Here is a 19,418-nt window from a genome sequence, read left to right as displayed (position 1 = left end):
GTTAAAGACTCACACCAGAGATAAGGTCCTAGTATAGAGATAATTCCTCAGCAGGCTTTCCAGAATTATAGTCTGGAGAACTCAAAACTCCATAAATAACCCCAGAAAGGAATTCAGACAGAGGAATAGGAAAATGGGAAATGGGAAAGGAAACAACAGGCATGGGCCAAGACACATGCACAGGATGCACAGCAACCTGGATCCCAGGCCTTGGAAATCAGGGAGGATGCCTGAGAGTCAGGAGTGAAAGTCCACAGTTTCTCACCTGGATGCACCTGTCTGTGTGCAGACACCATTCTTGCAAGAATATGGAGTAAAGCCTTGCTTTCACTGCCTCTAGAATCCTAATTTTTGAGGTCTCAACAAGGTAATTCATTCCTCACAAGACCCTGTCTCCTTACAAGAAGTCAGCTATAATCTCCACCTATAAATGCATGAGCTTTTGGGGAATGTCTAGATATAAACACCATACTCCACCACTATTACCCAGAAGATTCCTGCATGTAACGAAATGCAAAACACTCCTAATTGTGATGATACACAAATACATTAATTTCATTTCTAAGAGTCTGAAAAATCTGAACATTTCCAGCAACGCTGAAGAGTCTGAGGCCAAAGGGTCCTCATAGATCCAAAACAAACTCACCTGTGAGCCTTTATAAATATCACAAAGAAAGTTAAACAGAATCCAAAATGTACAATAGATACTGTGAAAGTGAAAGAAACTGCTCAAAAGGAACGAACACTTGAGATGAGAGAAAAGAAAAAAGAATATATATATATATATATATGATATATATGTACATATATATCATATATATTTCTTTCATATATGATAGATAATTTCACTACTCGTCTCTGTTGAAAAAATGGCTTGTGCTTTTAGTGTTTGGCCATTTTTGATGACTAAATCTCCTAACCTGAGCAACCAATCTGAAGATAACTGTATGCAATATACTAACCAGTATTAATTCCTGTTATATGGTTTTTGAAATTTTGTATCATGATTTTTGGTTTTTTTCTTTTTAAATTTAAAAAAGATAATATTCCTGTACAATGGCACAGGATAAACATTCTCATTTCAAGAGGGTGAAACAGGAATAGAGAAAGCAATGGAACAACAGGAAGAGCAAAACCCAGCCAGGCAGATAAACCCTGTAGGTCCATTCCCAGCACTGAGGCAAGTTGTCATATTGTGATGTAAACTCCAAAGGGTATGTGGGAGCCCCGGCCCTGGGACATTGCTGGTGACTGCAGATCTCACTGCATCTCTCCTGGGCCTCTTTTGTTCAATTTGTAGTTTTCCTCAGATGTTTCATGTTCCTGGCTTCTCCCACCTTGTGCAGCTTCATGCGTTGCACTATCAGGGCAGCCTGCCTGGACTCCAAAACCTTCTTCTGAAGCCTGGAGGAAGCCTCTCTGAGACAGTAGCTCTTGCATGATGTCTGCCTGTGAAACCCACACATTCTGGTAATGCCACGGTCTGCTATCATCTCCAGCAGCAGCCACATCTTCATGCATTTCAGATGTATTGGGCTCTCAGTCCTATAGGCCCAGCAGGTTTACCAAATACCTGGGAATTCACCAGCCATTCTCCTTCTCCAAAGGGGTGCTCTGGATCTCTCTTCTCAAGAAAATTCTTTCACCTTTGTAAGTTTGAGCTGGCATAGGGTGAATCCTTCCTTGTTCTTGTGATGTTCTCAAGCATTGATTCATGTTGTCCCAATCCAAAATGGCTGGTTCCTAATCCACCTCTCCTCTGCTCACTTTGGAGGCATTATCTCTCTAGAAAAATGAGCTTTCTTATTCTTGATTTTCAGGATAAACATAGCTAAATACAGTGAATCATATTTGTGCTATATGCTCAATTTTTTATTTAAAGAAAAAGGCAAAACAGAAAAAAGGGTAGAATAATAGAATTTCAAAAAATGATTAACACTTAGAAATCAGTAGTTGATAAATTACATTTTGTCATCTTAGAAATAGTTGTACAAAATCAAAGTATACAAAGTGGACAATCAAACAATGACAGTGCAGACCCTTCTGTTCAATGATCCAACAAACAGTAATATGGTCATATCTAACACACTTAAACGTATGTACAGTTATACCCTTTAGAGCAGTTTCCTTCCCTTTCATTTTTACAATATCTATTATACATTTTGTATTTTATTACTCCTTCAGTTTTTATTACTTTTACACTAAAGAGACAATGTGATATTTACAAATATGAGTCATTTATTTTAGTTGTGAAGATAGCAGGGGTCCCCTAGGTCCCTAGTCAATCAAGTTACATTGATCCATAGACACTGTTTCCCTCTTTTCCCCTGCAGAAGCCCAGAGGGAGAGCAGCACCTTCTGCAGAATCATTCAAACAAGTGTGGGCTTCACAGAAAAGGGACCGGGGCACAGAAATGGCTCTCTTCATCACTGCATGAATGGAACTGTCAGGGCTCTGATCTAGACCCCCACCTAACTAGGAGGGAAAAACTCCCCTAGCAGATCTGTTATTGACACCTGGAGGAGTGCAAAGCAAAACAGGAAGCCAGTAGCTTCCCCATGCAGCTCCACCAGCTTGCAGCCTCCCCTACAGCTCAACCTGCAGAGAGATGATTTCCCCTAAAACCACAAGAGACATGTGGTGCGTGCCAGCACCCCCTGTACCCAACACTGTCCTATCACCTAGGCTTAGACCCTCTACTCAAGAGACCCAGAACTGTGTACCCCCCTCAGCAAAGCCTCCCACCTCTGTCTTGTCACCTCGATAAAACATGCCCTCAGCCATGGCTTGAGGCCAATGGTCTTTTCTCAGTAGGCCTAACCACACCCAGTCTGTAATAGTCATTGCTGTTTGCTTTGAAGTTGCCTGTGTCAGTGGCCTAGGTCATGCCCTAGTTCAGCCTGCCATCTGATGCCTCGTGTGAGGAGGGTAGGGAGGTTTCCTGCCCCAAGGGTCCAACCTCCCCTCCTGCAACCCTGAGTCCAGCATCAGCATTGGACCTCTAGGTGTCCCCTCGCCTCCACTTGCTGCTGGTCATGATCCTCAGGTTGGGTAAGTGACACTACTCCCTCCCCTTGATGGTGTCTTGTTTCCCTTCTCCACCCTTACTGACTCTCGAGATCAGCCAGAATCATGCTGCAGAAAACCAAGGGCTACTCATATTCACCCCCAGCCAGGAGCCAGGATCCCTGATGGTCACCCAATCTCAGATATGTCTGTTTTGGTCTCCCCATCCACAGTCCTCACCCTAGCAGGGGTGAGGACTCATTTCCCTACCACCACTGCTTCCTCCTTGTGCCTCAGAAAGGATACACAAATACGTGACTGTTCACTTTTCTGAGGGACTCAAAACACCAGCCCGGAAATCAGTTGATAATGACTAACTTAAAACTGCTCAGTGTCTTGGTTACTTTTCTGTCCTCACTGAGACAAAATACCTGATGCCCAAAATTAAGGAAGGAAAGGTTTACTTAGCTTACTGTTTGTGGAGGTCTCAGTCTGTACTCAGCTGACTCTAAGGCAGGGTAGCGTGGATGAGAGGCAACCATTTATGGTAGTCACAAGGGACGAGAAAAGAGCGAAAGGGAAGAACACACCTCCTTCCCTCCCTGATACTGTGCACTGACAACCTGTCCCTGGGCAGGTGCAGTCCTCATATCACCAATGGCAGGGCTAGACAATAAAACAATTATAAATGCTGGATTCAGGCACCTCTGTGACTGCAGGAGGCTTGAGGGAGACAACCAGACACAAACCATAACACCTAGAATAAAGCTAACAATCCAGCGCCCAGGATTTAGCTCAGTGCCACAAGCACCTGCCTAGCTAGTGCAAAGTTATGAGTTTGATTCCTGGTACCCTTCCCCCATTAAAAGATAAAAATCCAGCTACGTTTATGTGCCAGCCGACAACACCCTGACAAATATACTACTCTCAATTCAGAAAGCCCAGAGGGACAATTAATTCTCAAAATACATTTGATCACCAAATCAGGCCCTGACATTTGGAAAAAAAATCTCCAAATAATCGAGACTGACCCTTAAATTCCCCAAAGAGGAAGTAATCTCCCAGGCGTTCAAGGTCTATAATAACCAATATGATGCTGCCCACCATCAGATGATGGCCCTCCTGGCCACTGTACTTATGCTCTAGAAGCTCTAAAAATCACCCTCCCCCATGATTTGATGACCTTGTACTCCCTTCTCGATATGTGAGTTCTCCTCAGCTCCTCACATGTCCCCCACATACTGCCTGCCCCATGACTCACACAACTCCATCCTTTCATATGTGAGACCCTCACCATTACCTTAGCCCCAGGCCTACCCTCCATCCCAGCAGATGCCCTAATTTCACTGCAAACAACAGATAGCAACTCCAACTCTCCTGGGAACATGACTGCCCCTCCCTCCTGCAGTTACACACCAAGCTTTCCCCACATTTCAGGCCTTCCTATACCTAAGCCACAGCACATCTGGCTCAGAGACTGCAACTCCAGCAAGGCCTCAACTACATGGACAATGAAAACAGAAGACACAATAGTCACAACCAACCCAGTAATCAGAGCTCAAGCTCTCCCCCCAGGACCACTTCACAGCAGGATGAACTCAGCCCTGACCAGAGCTCTCACCCTGGAAAGGGAACAGCAATAAACATTTACACAGACTTAAGAGTATGCTCTCAACATCCTCCACAACCATGCAGCAATCAGGACAGAAAGGGGATTTTTCACACTGGGGACTCTCTGTGGTCAATTCCAACCTGATAAAGACACTCCTAGGGGCAGCGCTTCTGCCCACTCAGGCAGGGATCACTCACTACACGCGATATCAAACACTCACATCGCACATAAGACCAGGAAACTCCTTTGCAGATTAGACAGCAAAGAGGACCACTGCCTCCTACAAAGTCTCCACTGCCTCTCAGGGCCAATACCGCTTCTCTGTAGGCTTCAACCCCATTATACCACAGAAGAACAGCTAGCAGTACAGCCACAGCCTACTTCAGAGGGATGGTTTCTTGACCAAGGGAGCTATCTCCTCTCCACCTCCCAAACTCACCCAAACTCAAGTGGTTTCTTCCTTCCAGCACAGCTTTCATAGAGGCTACAAACCCCTCATTTCAGCTCCCTCCTGGAGGACAGCTATCAGACAGATCACCACATACTGTTCAATCTGACACTGGGTCCCCCACCCAGGGATCCCTCCATCCTGCTCCTTACCCCACTCACCAGCCATAAGGATTCACACCTGCCCAAGACTAGCAAATTGGCTTCACAAACACGCCAAAATTTAAAAATTAGGTATCTCCTAGTCTCATAAACACCTTTCTCGGGATGGGGAGGAGACATCTTCCAAATGGGGGTAAGTCCTGGTTGCTCACCCTTCCTGGGCCTCTGATCTCTGAAAGGGTTGCTGACTCAGACCAGACACTGTAGCCAAAAAAAAGCCTCAGCCAAAATTAGGGAGCTCCTGCCTCCCCCACCCCGATTTACCTATAACTCTATACACCCCACCCTTCAGAACCTGCCCCTGGCGCCAAATGTGTGCCACTGAAATACCTGTGCATCTCTAATGCCCCCTTAGGTTCCACCCAAGGCCGAGGCTACTTATGTGCCTCACTCCACGTGTACCATGGAGAGATCCCCGGCCCCGGGGTAGAGATGCCACACCCCAGGGGGTCGGGGGTGTCTCTCTCTGCATTCCCAAAATAAAGGTTATTTATATTTCATGCTTCTTATCTTTTCAGCTGCCGCCAGTCCTCCTCCTCTTCCTCCCCTCTACAGTTCTATCAGATGGTGCGGTGACCGGGAACAGCAGGCAAGAGACTCCTGGGGCTGGTTCCCAGTTTTGAGTCTCTTTCTGTTCAGGACCCACCGGACTACATCCTATAATTCCTCACTTCCACACTCAGGAATTGTAAGCTTGGCTGCTGGTTCTCAACACCCACCAATTTACCACAGGTGAGCAACTCCCCAGAGACAGCCACTGAGCCAGGCTCATGTGGATTTTCTCCCCTCTTTGTGTGGGTTCGTGACCCTTTCACGTCTTTTAGACAGCCCAAACCTAGGCCCTCACGCTTTTCCAGAGCTTTTGGGGCTTTCTGGGCAAACTGATGTCCACTCTGGAAAGCCCACACTGAGAGACCCTCACTTTAGAGCCTTTTAACTTCTCACGGCAGAGCGGTTACTCAGCCCACACAAAGTCCACTCTTAATATTGGTGATGGCCGATTAAGAGTTTGGAGCCATATAGCCAATCCATTGGTCTGGGGTACAGTGTGACGACTCTTAAATCCTGACAGACCATGGTCCGTTGCCTCATCTGATTGTAAGCCCCATGGGCTAGACCCCACACCAGATTTTATCTCGGGGACTACTTCCTGTCCCCCCTCAGAAACCATACCTACTTATGGCTTATCATACTGCGGACAAGCTTGCAAAACTCTCTTATCTTTGTTTTGGGAATGTGCCCCTTTCCCGCCAGCTTCCCTGTCCCTTTGTCTCCTCCAGGATCTCTCCCTCTCCCCACACTTAAAGAGATAACAGCCTCTTCCCTTGCAGCCTTTCGGAGTTTTTCTCAGTGCCTCTTTTTCTCCTGCTAACCCTCCCCCCAACTGCGCTGCCAGCATCTCTTTGTTTCCCAGTGCGCACTTCCTCTCCCCTCCACCGTGCTGCCAGCTTCCTTTTGTTTCCCATGTGCACCAACCCATCCCCCGCTGTCGAGATTAAAATGAGACCAGAGGATAAGAGATTCACATAAAACTGCTTTAGATTTTAAACAGCTTCTTTTCTTTTCGCTCTCACATCACGCTCCAATTCTGTGGGCCCCACAGTTTCAGTTCCACATCCAACCTGTTCCACGCCGCGCCGGCTCATTCGTGCTGGTGCTGGCCCATTCCGCCACTGAGAGATATGTGCGAGACTGTCCCTACCACGTTCAGCTTATGGCGCCACGTCCTGGGCCACACGTCCCTTGCGAGTGCGCAGCTCCTACAGGTTGCAGTTCGCTGGCTGCCGGTCATGCGCCTCTGAGAGCAGAGCCACACTTGGCCACAGGCTATGTCACATCGCGCCTCCCAGCCCCACCACTGCCGCCGCTCCTGCCCCTGCCCCCGCAGCCCTTCACACCAGGCACGCTGCCGGCGTCCCTCCGTGGCGCCAGACACGCGCTGTTGGCGCCCTCAGTGGTGCTGGGCTGCGGCCGCCACCTCTTGCCACCACTGCAGGCCTCCAAGCCCCACCCCCCCATGCGCCATTGCAGCTAAAATACATATTTCCCTGCACCGTCCTAGCGCCATCATAGCAGCTTCTAGGTGGGATCTCTGCCCACCCCTGCATGCTATATCCCAGCGCTCGCCCTGCCCACTCTGCGTGTTCCATGTCAGCCCACGCCTGCGTACTGTGAGGCGACACTCACCCCACCCCAAGCACAACTATGCTCTCTCCCTACAGGCGTGATCTATCTATCTCAGAGTTTCAAGCTGCCTTAAACACTGCATGTTTCCAATGTCTCACAGCTCCGCTCAAACATTTTTTTTTTTACCATTCAGTTCCACTCAAGAGAGGCTATTTTTTTCTTACAATTTTTCTACCATTTATTCAAGGTTACTGGCCACCTGATAATTTTAACAGCCTTGTTTATCAATCAAAGTCTACACTAATCTCCTGTTTTGACCACTAAAATTAAGAGATATTTATCAATTCCTTTTTGCTGGAAACCACTAGCTCTGTTCCAAGACAAGGGTTTTGTTAAAAAATTCTAATGTTGTCCACCACTAGTAATGTTCTCTGTTAAATTCATTGCTCCTACGGTACTGTGTTGTCACCCATCTCCTGTTTAACAACTGGGTTATATAAATTTATTCATAACTGATAAACCTTTATTACAAAATGTTTCCATTAAAGCCTTGTTAATTCCACGTGACACCCTATAAAACTGATATAACATCCAGATAAAGCCTGCTTTATAATCTTAAATGCCAATATTATGCTCCCACATACTTACTTAATTCTACAGATAGCTTTTACTATAATCCAGATCTCAAACAAGGCAAATCTTGACCTTCAAGCTCCACAGAGACCTTGATATGGTTTTTCATATTTTAAATAACACTTGCAGTTCTGAGACAGACAAATCTACACAAGGTAAAGCTACCTGCCACCCCACCATGGGTCACGCTCAAATGCAGCAGAAGACATTAGACAACAAAATGCCCCATCCTGGAATTCTTTGAGACTTTACTCCAGGGCTGTTGGGCTATCCTGGCCACCAAAGAGTGACTGGGCCATCCTAACTTCTAGCCCTCACAGGTCACTGCCACATTCGTCACTGACAAAAATTGCTGCCTGAGACAGACAGGGGCTAAGGGCCAATGACAACCACCTTTGTGGGTGTCTGTCTCAGAGTCCAAGTCACATTAAAACTCTCAAGGTAAGACATTCTCTATATTTGTGGACATAAGAGGCCACATATACAGAGTTCTTACTGAGTTTTCAGGCTAATAAATCCTCAATGTCTCCCAGAGTATTAAAGGTCAACCTATGCCAGTTACAAACAGGGCCTATTTTTGTGCAGGTCCCAGTCCTAAATCTTAAAATGCTTTTATTCCCTTTTGTACAGGCTGACAGATACATTTTGTGTTCTCACTTTGTTTATACTTTTTCAGGATACATGAAAGCCTTTCTCACAACCAGGGAAACTGCTGATATACTTGCTAAAGTTCTGTTACAACAAAACCATTATGAGGACTACCACCAGGTCATGGGGACCCATACCTGATATTGTTGGTAACCTCAACAGCAATCAAAGTTGCTAGACTGCCATCCTGGTTTCACATCACTCAGGCCCTAGATCTAACCATCCTTTTGGTACTCATCTCTGCCTTACGACTCACAGGTTTTCATGTTTTGTTATCCACTTTGATTCTTAATTTCTTACATTCTATTAATGATCATTTTTACAGCAGGACTCTTTAACAGGATTGCCTACAGATTCCAATGTCATATATACCAGAGACAAGCCTTACCTACCTACCTTTTAACTTTTATGCTTTCATATGGGGGAATAAGCACCTCTCATAACTTCACTCCTCCTAATCCCATGTTTAATTTTTCAGAATTCTGCCTTGCCATAAAAATGTTCCTACCTCAACATCATCCGATAGAATAACATGTCTAAATCAAAGATACCTTTCCCTCTACCTCACTTGGGTCTTTAAATATGACAGTGCCATGTCTCCTCATAACATCTTGTCTCTTTGTTTTTTCAGTCTAACATACGTGCATTCACCAGTGAAGTTGTCCTGGCTAAAACTCCTGGCACCAGCTTCTACCTAGACATCAACTGTCATCCTGTCGACTTCCCTAAACCCCAGTACAGTGCCCTCAGTCAGCAGGAAGTAAAGAGAAAAATCTTCACCCCTTTTCCTAATAATCATAAAACGGGATATCAAAGGGCTGCTGACCCAGACCGGACACTGTAGCCAGAAAAAGCCTCAGCCAAAATTAGGGAGCTCCTGCCTCCCCCGCCCCTAGAGATTTACCTATAACCCTATACACCCCACCCTTCAGAACCTGCCCCTGGCGCCAAATGTGTGCCAATGAAATACCTGTGCATCTCTAATGCTCCTTTACGTTCCACCCCAAGCCGAGGCTACTTATGTGCCTCACTCCACATGTTCCACGGAGAGATCCCCGGCCCCGGGGTGGAGATGCCATGCCCCAGGGGGTCGGGGGTGTCTCTCCCAGCATTCCCAAAATAAAGGTTATTTATATTTCATACTTCTTATCTTTTCAGCTGCCGCCGGTCCTCTTCCTCTTCCTCTCCTCCACAGTTCTATCAATCTCAGTAACTGCACTGTTATTTGCTGGGCCTTGCCAAAGAGATTTATAACAGACTTCATCCAAGGACAAGGCTGACCCATGGCAGACACACAACTCCTCCCGATGACCCACTCCACCACTGTCCCACAGGATATCCATGCTGATCCAGGCCAAGATCCTGCCCACCACAGCAGCCAACAGCCTCCAGTCCAGCAGAACGCCCAGCCATTTTCCTCTGTGTGTTGCCCACACAGCCTTCAGTCACACTGAAGAAGCCTTGAGAAACTACATCCCTAGCTCTCTGTATAGCCCAGCAGACAGGGAGATTGGGTCTCTGAACTAGACCCCATCCACCTAGGAATCAGGAACACCCCACCCCCACCCCCCACAAACTGGTTATTCAAGTTTGAGAGTGCAGTGAGAATCAGGAAGTCAGCAGCTTCCTCCTGCAGCTCCACCGGCTGGCAGCCTCCACTACAGAGAGCTGATTCTCCTCAAAACCACAAGAGACAGGTAGTGCCTTCCAGCACCCCCTGTACCCAGCACAGCCCTATCATAATGGGACCTTACACCCCCCTACTCAGAGACCCAGAACTGTGTACCCCTCTCAGCAATGCCTCCCACCCATATCTTATCACCCCTATACAACATGCCCTCACCTCTCAGGGCCAATGTTCTTTGCGCCCCTGGCCTGACCACATTTGCGGCTCAATAAAGTTATCACTGCTTGCTTCAACCTTGCCTGCCGCAGTGGTCTCAGTGGAGTCCCAGTTTAGTCTAAAAATCTTGATTATCTGTCAGCCAATCCTGGGCTCCAGCAGGAAGGTGATAACTGGACTGTGTTTCCTATTTTCTACACGCAATGCAGATGAATGAAATGACAGACTCAGTTTCCTACATCCCTGTCCTTCACCTCTAATAATCACAAAGGACCAGGCTCACTGCTGTCCTCTTTCCATGGCCGCTCACCCCAGAGGGCAGACACATTGTCCTTCAGCCACCTGTGAGCCCACAAGCACCTCCCCCCCATCCCCATGTTACTTCTGGGCAAGGGGTCTCCCGGGTACTTGTCTGGTGTCCTCCACAGCACGGGCCAGCGAGGGGGGCCAGAAACAGGAGCCGGCTGCAGATGACCTTTGCGCTTCGTGTACAGCAACTTTGAAAAAACCTTCACAGTGAAAAAAGAGGAAACCAGACAACACAAAAGGAAAGCCCCCTTGACACTGAGACAGCTCAGTATGTGACAGTTTTGGGGTGCACATTCTAGGTGCTCACCCTCAGAGTCTCTGAGACAAGTCCAGAGTGAGTGCTGGAGCTGAGTCTAGGGAAAAGCTGCTCTGGGGAGCTGGAGCTTGCATCTCCTTGGGGCTCTGCCCTGAGCTGTGAGGGGGGCAGGACTCAGGCAGGACTTTGTCCTGAGCCTATTGAAAGCATTGCTAGCGTAAACACCCCACCCCTTAGCTCTGCAGCAAGAGGCTGCCTCCTCGCTCCACTTAGCAAGGATAATTTTTCCTGATATGGAAAACATGGGTTTGCCCTGTTGGCCAATTTTTTTTTAATAAAAATATCCACATTTTTAATGAACATAATAAGGTAAACTTGATTCTACTGAGCTTGTCACTTTTAATGGGAACAAACACTGTCTCTAAAAGGCAGGGCCCGCTCTCGGCCCCCAACCCTCACACGATGCCCACCAGGGAGCCCCGCCCTCTCTCCAGGCTGAGCCTCCCAGGGCTCACAGCCCTTTGAGCCCCAGCGCTTATGTTCTGGGCCTGCCCAGGCCCTGGCCGCTGAAAGCTGAGCTGGCAAGGGTCTCACACCAGGAAGGCTTCTTGCCCCTGCTGTGCTGCGGACCCATCCCCCCAACAGTTCCCCTGCAGCTGTTAGAGATGCTGGGCCAGCTGCAGGCACTCAGCCTCTACCTTTTCTGCTCCCTGCCACGCAGGAGCTGCTGATGGCTGTGAGCTCCCTGCCCCTCTTCCCGCCCAGAGAGGCCTGAAGAGATCGTTTTGCAGAGCTGGTGCTGCAGGGAACTGGAGACAGCTGGGCAAGCAGCTCAGCAGCAGGAAGCAAAGGGCTGTGTGTGTGTAAGAGCCCAGATGCCTTTGCTGGGGTCTGTGGGTCCAGACAGCACACCAGAGTGACAGCTCCCGTCCCTGTGCAACAGAGAAGCAAAAATAAAAAAATAAATACCTGATATAAGTGGAAACCATGGTGCTGGACATGCATCTCTGAGGTCACCCTGGGGAGTGGGTTCAGGGTCACTGGTGCCTGAGCTAAACCTGAGCTAAAACTCCTGGCACCAGCTTCATTGACCCTGAGCTCCATGCCAGCAGCTGAGGACTCACACCTCCCACGATGTGGGTGTCTTTCTCATCTGTGCTCCACTGAGTTCCACTCCAACTCCAAAGGACCCTGGGATGCTGTGAGATCCTAGTTGTGCATTCTTCCCTTGAGTTCCTCTGGGAGCACTCCTGAATTTTCCACATCTCTAAGGAGTGACAGGGGCACCAAAAGAGTTGTCAAATAGGCTGCTGTGTGAGTAGAATCTCTCCAGCTGGGGACTTTATTCAGGCCTGGGCTTCCTCACCTGGATCCAGGCTGTGGATGAGCTGCTCCACCAGCCTGTAGCCCTCAAGCAAATGCTGTCTGTAGCCCTGGCCCTCAGTGGTGTCAGGGTAACCTCTGCTTAGGAGGACCTCCAGATTTTTCTTTATTAATAGTGACAGTCCTCTCCCTTGAATCAGGTTGTCACTTAATTCGGAGAGTTCCAGATCGTGCTTCCAAATAAGGAGCATGGAGTGTCTAGGAGGAAAGGAAGCAGCAATGGGAGCCTGCGGAGGGGTGCAGGGCACTCCTAGGGCATTGATAAGAGGCTTTTGGAGAAGAACCTGGATTCCTCCAAGCAGAACTCAGTCACATGCAGAGCCCGAGCTCTGCAGCTTCAGGAAGACATGGTTCCTGTGAATGAAGGCAGGACACACCATCACCGTGTAGGAGTGTTGGGAGCCGAAGCCCCGAGCCCGGTCGCCTTACTTGGCGGACGTGCGGCCTGTAGTAAAGAGCAAAGCCTGAGGTAGATTACCCCTCCCATCGAGCACGTTAGTTTCCTGCTTACCGCGTAAACAACCCGCTCAACAATATAGTCTGCCTGGCAACTGATGATGTTAGCCAATCAGCTTGCCTTGCTTACTTTAACATGATTGGACACTGTACCCGTATATATACCGGTGCCACCCCTGGGCGGAAGTAGAAGCCAGGTAGAAGCCCGGAAGTAGAAGCCCAAAAGGAGCCGCGGAGAGCGGACCGGTAGAGGCTTTGGGGCAGACTGAAGCACAAAAGGAGCCGCGGGGAGCGGACCAGAGGAGGCTTCAGCTGGGAGAACCCAGGGCAGGCTGTACGGAGAAGGAAAATAAAAAGAAAAGGTTGTCCACTACCAGACTTTGTCGTGTGTCCTTCCTGCCGGCCGGGAGCGGACATCGACATTTGGAGGCCCGCCCGGGGACTGATCACCCCCGAGACGTGGAAGTGGACAACGCTCCAGTACAGAGCTGCGAGACAGGTGAGTTGGGGATAAGCCTGGGCTCTGGGTGGCACGCACCTACAGGGCTTTTAGACTCCCCTCAGGCTCACGCGTAAGTGGCGGATTCCTTGGGCCTCACGCGGTGAGTAACATATTAAAAAATGGGAAACATGCTAGGCAGCAACACTAAGAGCGAGGGTGGTTGTGGAGAAAGCTCTCAAGAGCTTACAAAAGTACGCAGGGTATCTGAGCAGGCCCAGTCAGGGAGCTCCCGAGAGGGGCCTGTCAAGGGGAACAAAGATGCTAAGGAGGAGGACGGGGCTCTAGCCTCGGAGTCGTCTGACTCCGAGGACGAGGGAAAGTTGAATGGCAAGGGGGCCAAAGAGACCAGCTGTCAGGAGCCTAAGTCGCTCGATAAGGAGTCGCAGGGTTCTTTCCCAGTGTTGCGCCGTGAATTGTGCTCCGCTCAACTTGGTCTGCGGAGGAGTAGAGAGCTCCTGAGCGCTCCCCGGCGCGAGAGGGAGGCGATCCCTCGCCACGAGGCGGCCGCCTGGGAGCTCTCTCCCCTTTCGCCAGAACAGGAAGTGATGCACGGGCCCCCATTTTCCGCCCAATCACGGCCGCCGTCTTATGCTCCGCCGCCGGCGGGTCGGTATTTTTACAGGCGGCTTTGGCAGGAGGGACGCTTGTCTCATGAGGTACATCCACCTGGGATAGATAGTGGCCCCTACGAGATATTTCCTGTACAAGTAGCTATGGGCCAGGGACGCAATGCATGGGAGCCTTTTGAGATAAAGCAGATTAGAGAACTTAAAAATACAGTTACAACCTTTGGGCCGACTGCGCCTTACACCATTGCCATGCTGGAGAATCTGTCTTCTGGGCCCCTCACCCCCGCGGACTGGATTCAGCTGGCAAAGGCGTGTCTGCCCTCGGGCAGTTACCTGGATTGGCGAGCCTGGTACGCAGAGTTCTCTGCAGAGCAGGCTGAGAGAAACGCCAATCGGGGAAACCGGGGGTGGAACAAGGAAATGCTTATGGGAGAAGGTCGGCACGCTGATGATCAGACCCAGTTCCCCGGCGCTGTCTATAAACAAATCAATGCCATAGGGCTCCGCGCCTGGAAGCAAGTAAGTGGTGCCGGAACAGCCTCCTTGTGTCTTTCAAAAATAATTCAGGGTACCACAGAGCCATTTGTTGACTTTGTGGCCCGAATGCAAGATGCTGCCGATAAGATATTCTCTGATCCGGGAGTGGCTCGACCGCTGGTAAGGCAGCTGATTTTCGAGCAATGTACAAAGGAGTGCAAGGCAGCGATAGCTCCTCATAAGAACAAGGACCTCAACGCCTGGATTAGGATATGCAGAGAGATAGGGGGGCCGCTCTCCAACTCGGGAGTGGCTGCTCTCCTGGCCGCGGCTGTACAGCAGAGGGGACCTCGCGGGTTAGAAGGGGAATGTAAGGCTAAAGGGTGTTTTGCCTGCGGGGAGCCAGGACACATTAAACGTCACTGCCCAAACAATGCAGATGCTAGGCCTCGCCCTAGGAATAAAGAACCATATGTTTGTGGGCGATGCAAGAGGGGATCACACAAAGCTGAGGAGTGTAGGTCGGTCTTTGATGCTCAGGGCAACCGTATTTGTGGACGAGATGCTACAGAGCCAAAAAACGGCCAGAGGGGGCCCCCTTCACAGGCGGGCCCCCGCCCCAGAGACAGGACAGCTCAGGATGGCAGCCTTCAACAAGGGCCACCCCTGGGTCAGCAGGTGTGGACCTCAGTGTCGCCTCCAGACTTATATGGGTGTTCATCTTGTCATTTGTCACTCAGCACCCTATAATTTTTCCAAAGGTTACTGCCTCTGATCCATTAGTCCCAGCAACTACAATATATACAGAGGGCTCCAAGACGGGGATAGGCGCCTATGTGATCCTAGGCAAGCCCCCGGTTACCATACAATTTGAACCAGATCAGCCTCAGGTGGTGGAACTGCAGATCATTAAAATGATTCTTGAACGGTTCTCAGAAGCCATTAACATTGTCTCCGATTCTAGGTATGTGGTCAATGCTATGCAAGTGCTTGAGACTGCCAGTTTAATTAGATCCACTTCCACAGTGGCTGGGCTGTTCCTGTCTATCCAGACATTGCTTCAGAACAGACACCATAAGGTCTTCACCACCCACATAAGAGCACATACATCCCTGTCAGGGCCTATGGCACAGGGGAATGCGGCTGCTGACACTGCCACTCGCCCGTTATGGATTTTTACCTTACTAACACCAATCGAGCGAGCCCGTGCCTTCCATGATAAGTTTCATGTCAATGCCAGGACACTAGCAAACCATTTCCATGTTTCTAGAGCAGATGCACGAGATATCGTGCGACTATGTGACTCCTGTGCCACATACAAACCTGCCATACCGATGGGAGTAAACCCTCGAGGTTTGATCCCTGGTGATGTTTGGCAGATGGACATCACACATATACAGGAGTTTGGGACTCTTAAATATGTTCATGTTTCCACAGACACCTGTTCTCACGTCATATTTGCAACAGCAGAAACAGGTGAAAAAGTGTCTAATGTGATCAATCATTGCCTGGCGGCTTGGGCCGCATGGGGCAAACCAAAAATATTAAAAACTGATAATGGACCAGCCTATATAGGCAAAGCCTTCAATGAGTTCTGCAAAATGATGGAGGTTCAATTAAAACATGGTATCCCATACAATCCCCAAGGTCAAGGAATCATTGAGAGGGCTCATAGAAGCCTCAAAGAAATGTTACAAAAACAAAAAGGGGGAGTAGGCCAAGGCCTGGCCCCAAAGGCACGATTATCCATGGCACTATTCACACACAATTTTTTAAATTTAAATAATGATAATCGCTCCCCAGCTGTGGAGCACTGCAACCCTTCCCCCAACCATAAAGGGTGGGTGAAGTGGAAAGATGTCCTGACAGGACAATGGATGGGCCCGGATCCAGTGGTCAGCTGGAACCGAGGCGCGGTTTGTGTTTTCCCACAGGAACCGGGACGAGAACCACTGTGGATACCGGAGAGACTGACACGGGCAACAAAGCCCTCGACTGAAGATCAGACCTGCCCTACCGGAGATCCATCACAGACCAACCAACAAGATGAATAGAAATAGCAGTAGCCCGAAATGGACAAGAAGATCCTCAGGCATATGCATGGCTTGCTCAATTGGCCCACGACCGAGTCTAGATATGGCGGGCATCCCTCATTCTCCTCCATAAGGTGACAATACACAGCAGGGTAGGTGAGTCAATGACGGGTAAGAGCGTACTCCCCCGGTGCGACTCAACCTAAGCCAGGCCCTACCCCATCCTGCACGTAAGCCGCTGGACTGTTAGATGCTGCCCAGGTCTAAATTTCTCTCCGAGGGGATTTCTTTACGGAGAGGAAATGAGTGCAAGCTTGTGTGCATCCAGGTTCCGTCCAGTTTGTGCCTGGCCCTAGAAAAAGGACGAGGGCCTCAGGGCCTTGGCAGACCATGGGACGGCCGACCAGGGTCTAAGCCAAGGACCTACGGTGGGCCTACACATAGGGCATAAGCCTCTGCACCCAGTCCAGGAAGGGCTACGATGCGCACATTCATAAAAAATAAAAAAGGGGGAGATGTTGGGAGCCGCAGCCCCGAGCCCGGTCGCCTTACTTGGCGGACGTGCGGCCTGTAGTAAAGAGCAAAGCCTGAGGTAGATTACCCCTCCCATCGAGCACGTTAGTTTCCTGCTTACCGCGTAAACAACCCGCTCAACAATATAGTCTGCCTGGCAACTGATGATGTTAGCCAATCAGCTTGCCTTGCTTACTTTAACATGATTGGACACTGTACCCGTATATATACCGGTGCCACCCCTGGGCGGAAGTAGAAGCCAGGTAGAAGCCCGGAAGTAGAAGCCCAAAAGGAGCCGCGGAGAGCGGACCGGTAGAGGCTTTGGGGCAGACTGAAGCACAAAAGGAGCCGCGGGGAGCGGACCAGAGGAGGCTTCAGCTGGGAGAACCCAGGGCAGGCTGTACGGAGAAGGAAAATAAAAAGAAAAGGTTGTCCACTACCAGACTTTGTCGTGTGTCCTTCCTGCCGGCCGGGAGCGGACATCGACATAGGAGGTGAAGGGAGGAAGAGGGACAAGACAGGGCTGGAAGCACACCAAAGCCTGCCACCTCAATAATCCACACACGCGCTGTCTTGCTTAGTTTTGCAAGATGTGATGCTGACCTCAGTGCACCTCTAAAAGGTGCAGAGGAGGGGGCTTCAGAGCATTTCGGTCCAACAGTTACCACCTCTTTCTTCCCTCAACCTTTCATGAATAACTGCAGCCTGTGCCTATGATGTGCTTGCCCTCCCTGACCCATGCCAGCTCTTGGTTCTCACAGTCCAGCTGCCCCCTGCAGGGACTCACACCTTCCCCTACCTGCACTGCATACACCCCCTTACCTCAGCTGCTGGGTCAGAGACAACTTGGCAGACATGTCCTGCTCCTCAGTGGGCAGCCACTCCCAGAGCAGAGAGTGATGATGTCTATATCCTACAGCCCCAGAGAAAAGACACATGTGCCTGCCTCAGTGGGCAGCTGGACATGCACTGTGGGCACTGCCTGCAGAGAAGCCCACACCCACAACAAGGACAAGGATAGTTCTGCATCATATTGTGATTTCCTAGTCTCTTACACAGGAAATACGTGTTCATCCCATTTTAGAGATAATGAGAGAGAAGCTGGCAGGCAAGAAGAAAGACAAATGGCTCAGCCAGCAGGACACACAGTCAGAATTCACATCCCAGTGGTCTCCATGGGCATCAGGGACCACGGCAATAACCAAGCCTGCAGCCTGCCAATGCACACCTTCACCAGGCAGGAAGCAGCACCAGCTTTGTTCTTGGTATGGGAGCTCCAACGGCCCTGGGCTGGGATTCCTGGGAGAAACAAGCTTCTCAAGATGAAAACTCTCACCTGGCCATGTGCATACAATGGAAGGCAGAGCAGCATGAGGAGCTGACAGTAAACACCCACACTGTAATGCAGGGGTTCACGTAGACTAGAAAACCCCACCATGAGTGTGGGCCAGTGCCAAGCCCTGCAGCAAGGGTGTCCCTGCAGGGAACTCATGAGCTCACTGTAACCCTGTGCAGGAGGGACTGGTACAGATCACAAAATGGTAGTATCTGAGGGCCCAAAGTGTCAGATTTCTGGAATAGAGCCAGCTATGGCACAGTACCCATGCTCCACACAGTTCCTCTGCAGGGCCTGGGGGTGGCTTTCTCCCTTATCATCAATAGCTTTCAAGCTATAATTAACTCTGATTGTAAGGGTGCCATTGATGAGATACACAGCTCCTACCAAACCTAATCTGATGAGTTTCTTCACAAGGTTCCCTTCTGATTTTCTGAAATGCTTTCAACTGAAAGCAAAACAAAACAAAACAAAAAATATCCTACCAATGAATTTTTGCAGAGATTGCTATAGCTCAATATGGGAACTTCAGGGTCAAAGGTGACATTTCTTCCGTTGACAGTGCTGGGACAGTTCCCTGATTTCCCAGTTAGCTCAGCCTCTGCACAGGTCAGCAGCGTACTGCTCTGGCCTTGGTGTGGACAACAGCTGGTACTCTCCTCCTCATGCCTTCTCTCATCGCACCCTTGTGTCTCAGAGCTCAGACCCTCAGGGTCCACCTGGACCTGCTGCCAGCCCCCTTCTTGAGAGCCAATTGCTCCAGGGGAGACAATGGTTGCTACAGTCTGTTACCCAAGACACACATTCCACTAAATGAGTCAGAGTGGCTCTCCTGGACTCCTAAGAAGAGCCTGTGCCCCACCAAGCAGGTTACCTTCCCTGCCATTTTACTTCCTGATCTCCATGGTGACAATGATGGCTGCCAAAAGTTCAGTTAGGAGCAGAATCTTCCTGAGCTCCTCTGAAACCTACTGGAAGCACCGTCCCCTCCTTTCCCTGGTATAAACAGCAGGGTGCTCTGCCCAATTCCACAGGAACTTCAGTGCAAGGTGAGACCATTGGTGCCAGAACTTTAGGTGACTAGTGAGGCTACCTGTCTGGAGGA

The 19,418-nt window shown here is 49.6% G+C and overlaps 1 protein-coding gene across 36 annotated transcripts in view; it reads right to left on the bottom strand.

The window, feature by feature from the left end:
* LOC100715271 (uncharacterized) overlaps positions 1-19,418 on the bottom strand; it is a 69,738-nt gene that overhangs the window by 8,025 nt on the left and 42,295 nt on the right. For 32 of the 36 annotated variants that reach the window (XR_010045883.1, XR_010045904.1, XR_010045889.1 and 29 more), the window contains one exon: positions 11,352-11,976. The exons of 2 other annotated variants lie outside the window; for them this stretch is intronic. Coding sequence is in view for 1 of the 34 variants with exons in the window: in XM_063244039.1 (XP_063100109.1) it covers positions 10,858-10,988; positions 11,743-11,976; positions 12,171-12,311; positions 12,411-12,625 (721 nt within the window). In the remaining 33 variants the exon portion in view is untranslated. Of the gene's footprint in view, positions 1-6,764; positions 10,989-11,351; positions 11,977-12,170; positions 12,626-19,418 lie in introns of those variants that run through there. 2 more of the 36 variants (XM_063244039.1, XR_010045898.1) reach the window with 2 other exon arrangements.

Source organism: Cavia porcellus, unplaced genomic scaffold (assembly GCF_034190915.1).
Source record: "Cavia porcellus strain 051 isolate PalLab524CR breed Dunkin Hartley unplaced genomic scaffold, mCavPor4.1 scaffold_47, whole genome shotgun sequence".
NCBI classification, from domain to species: domain Eukaryota; kingdom Metazoa; phylum Chordata; class Mammalia; order Rodentia; family Caviidae; genus Cavia; species Cavia porcellus.
Note: the sequence above shows the minus strand (reverse complement) of the source record. Positions and strands in the feature narration are given on the sequence as shown.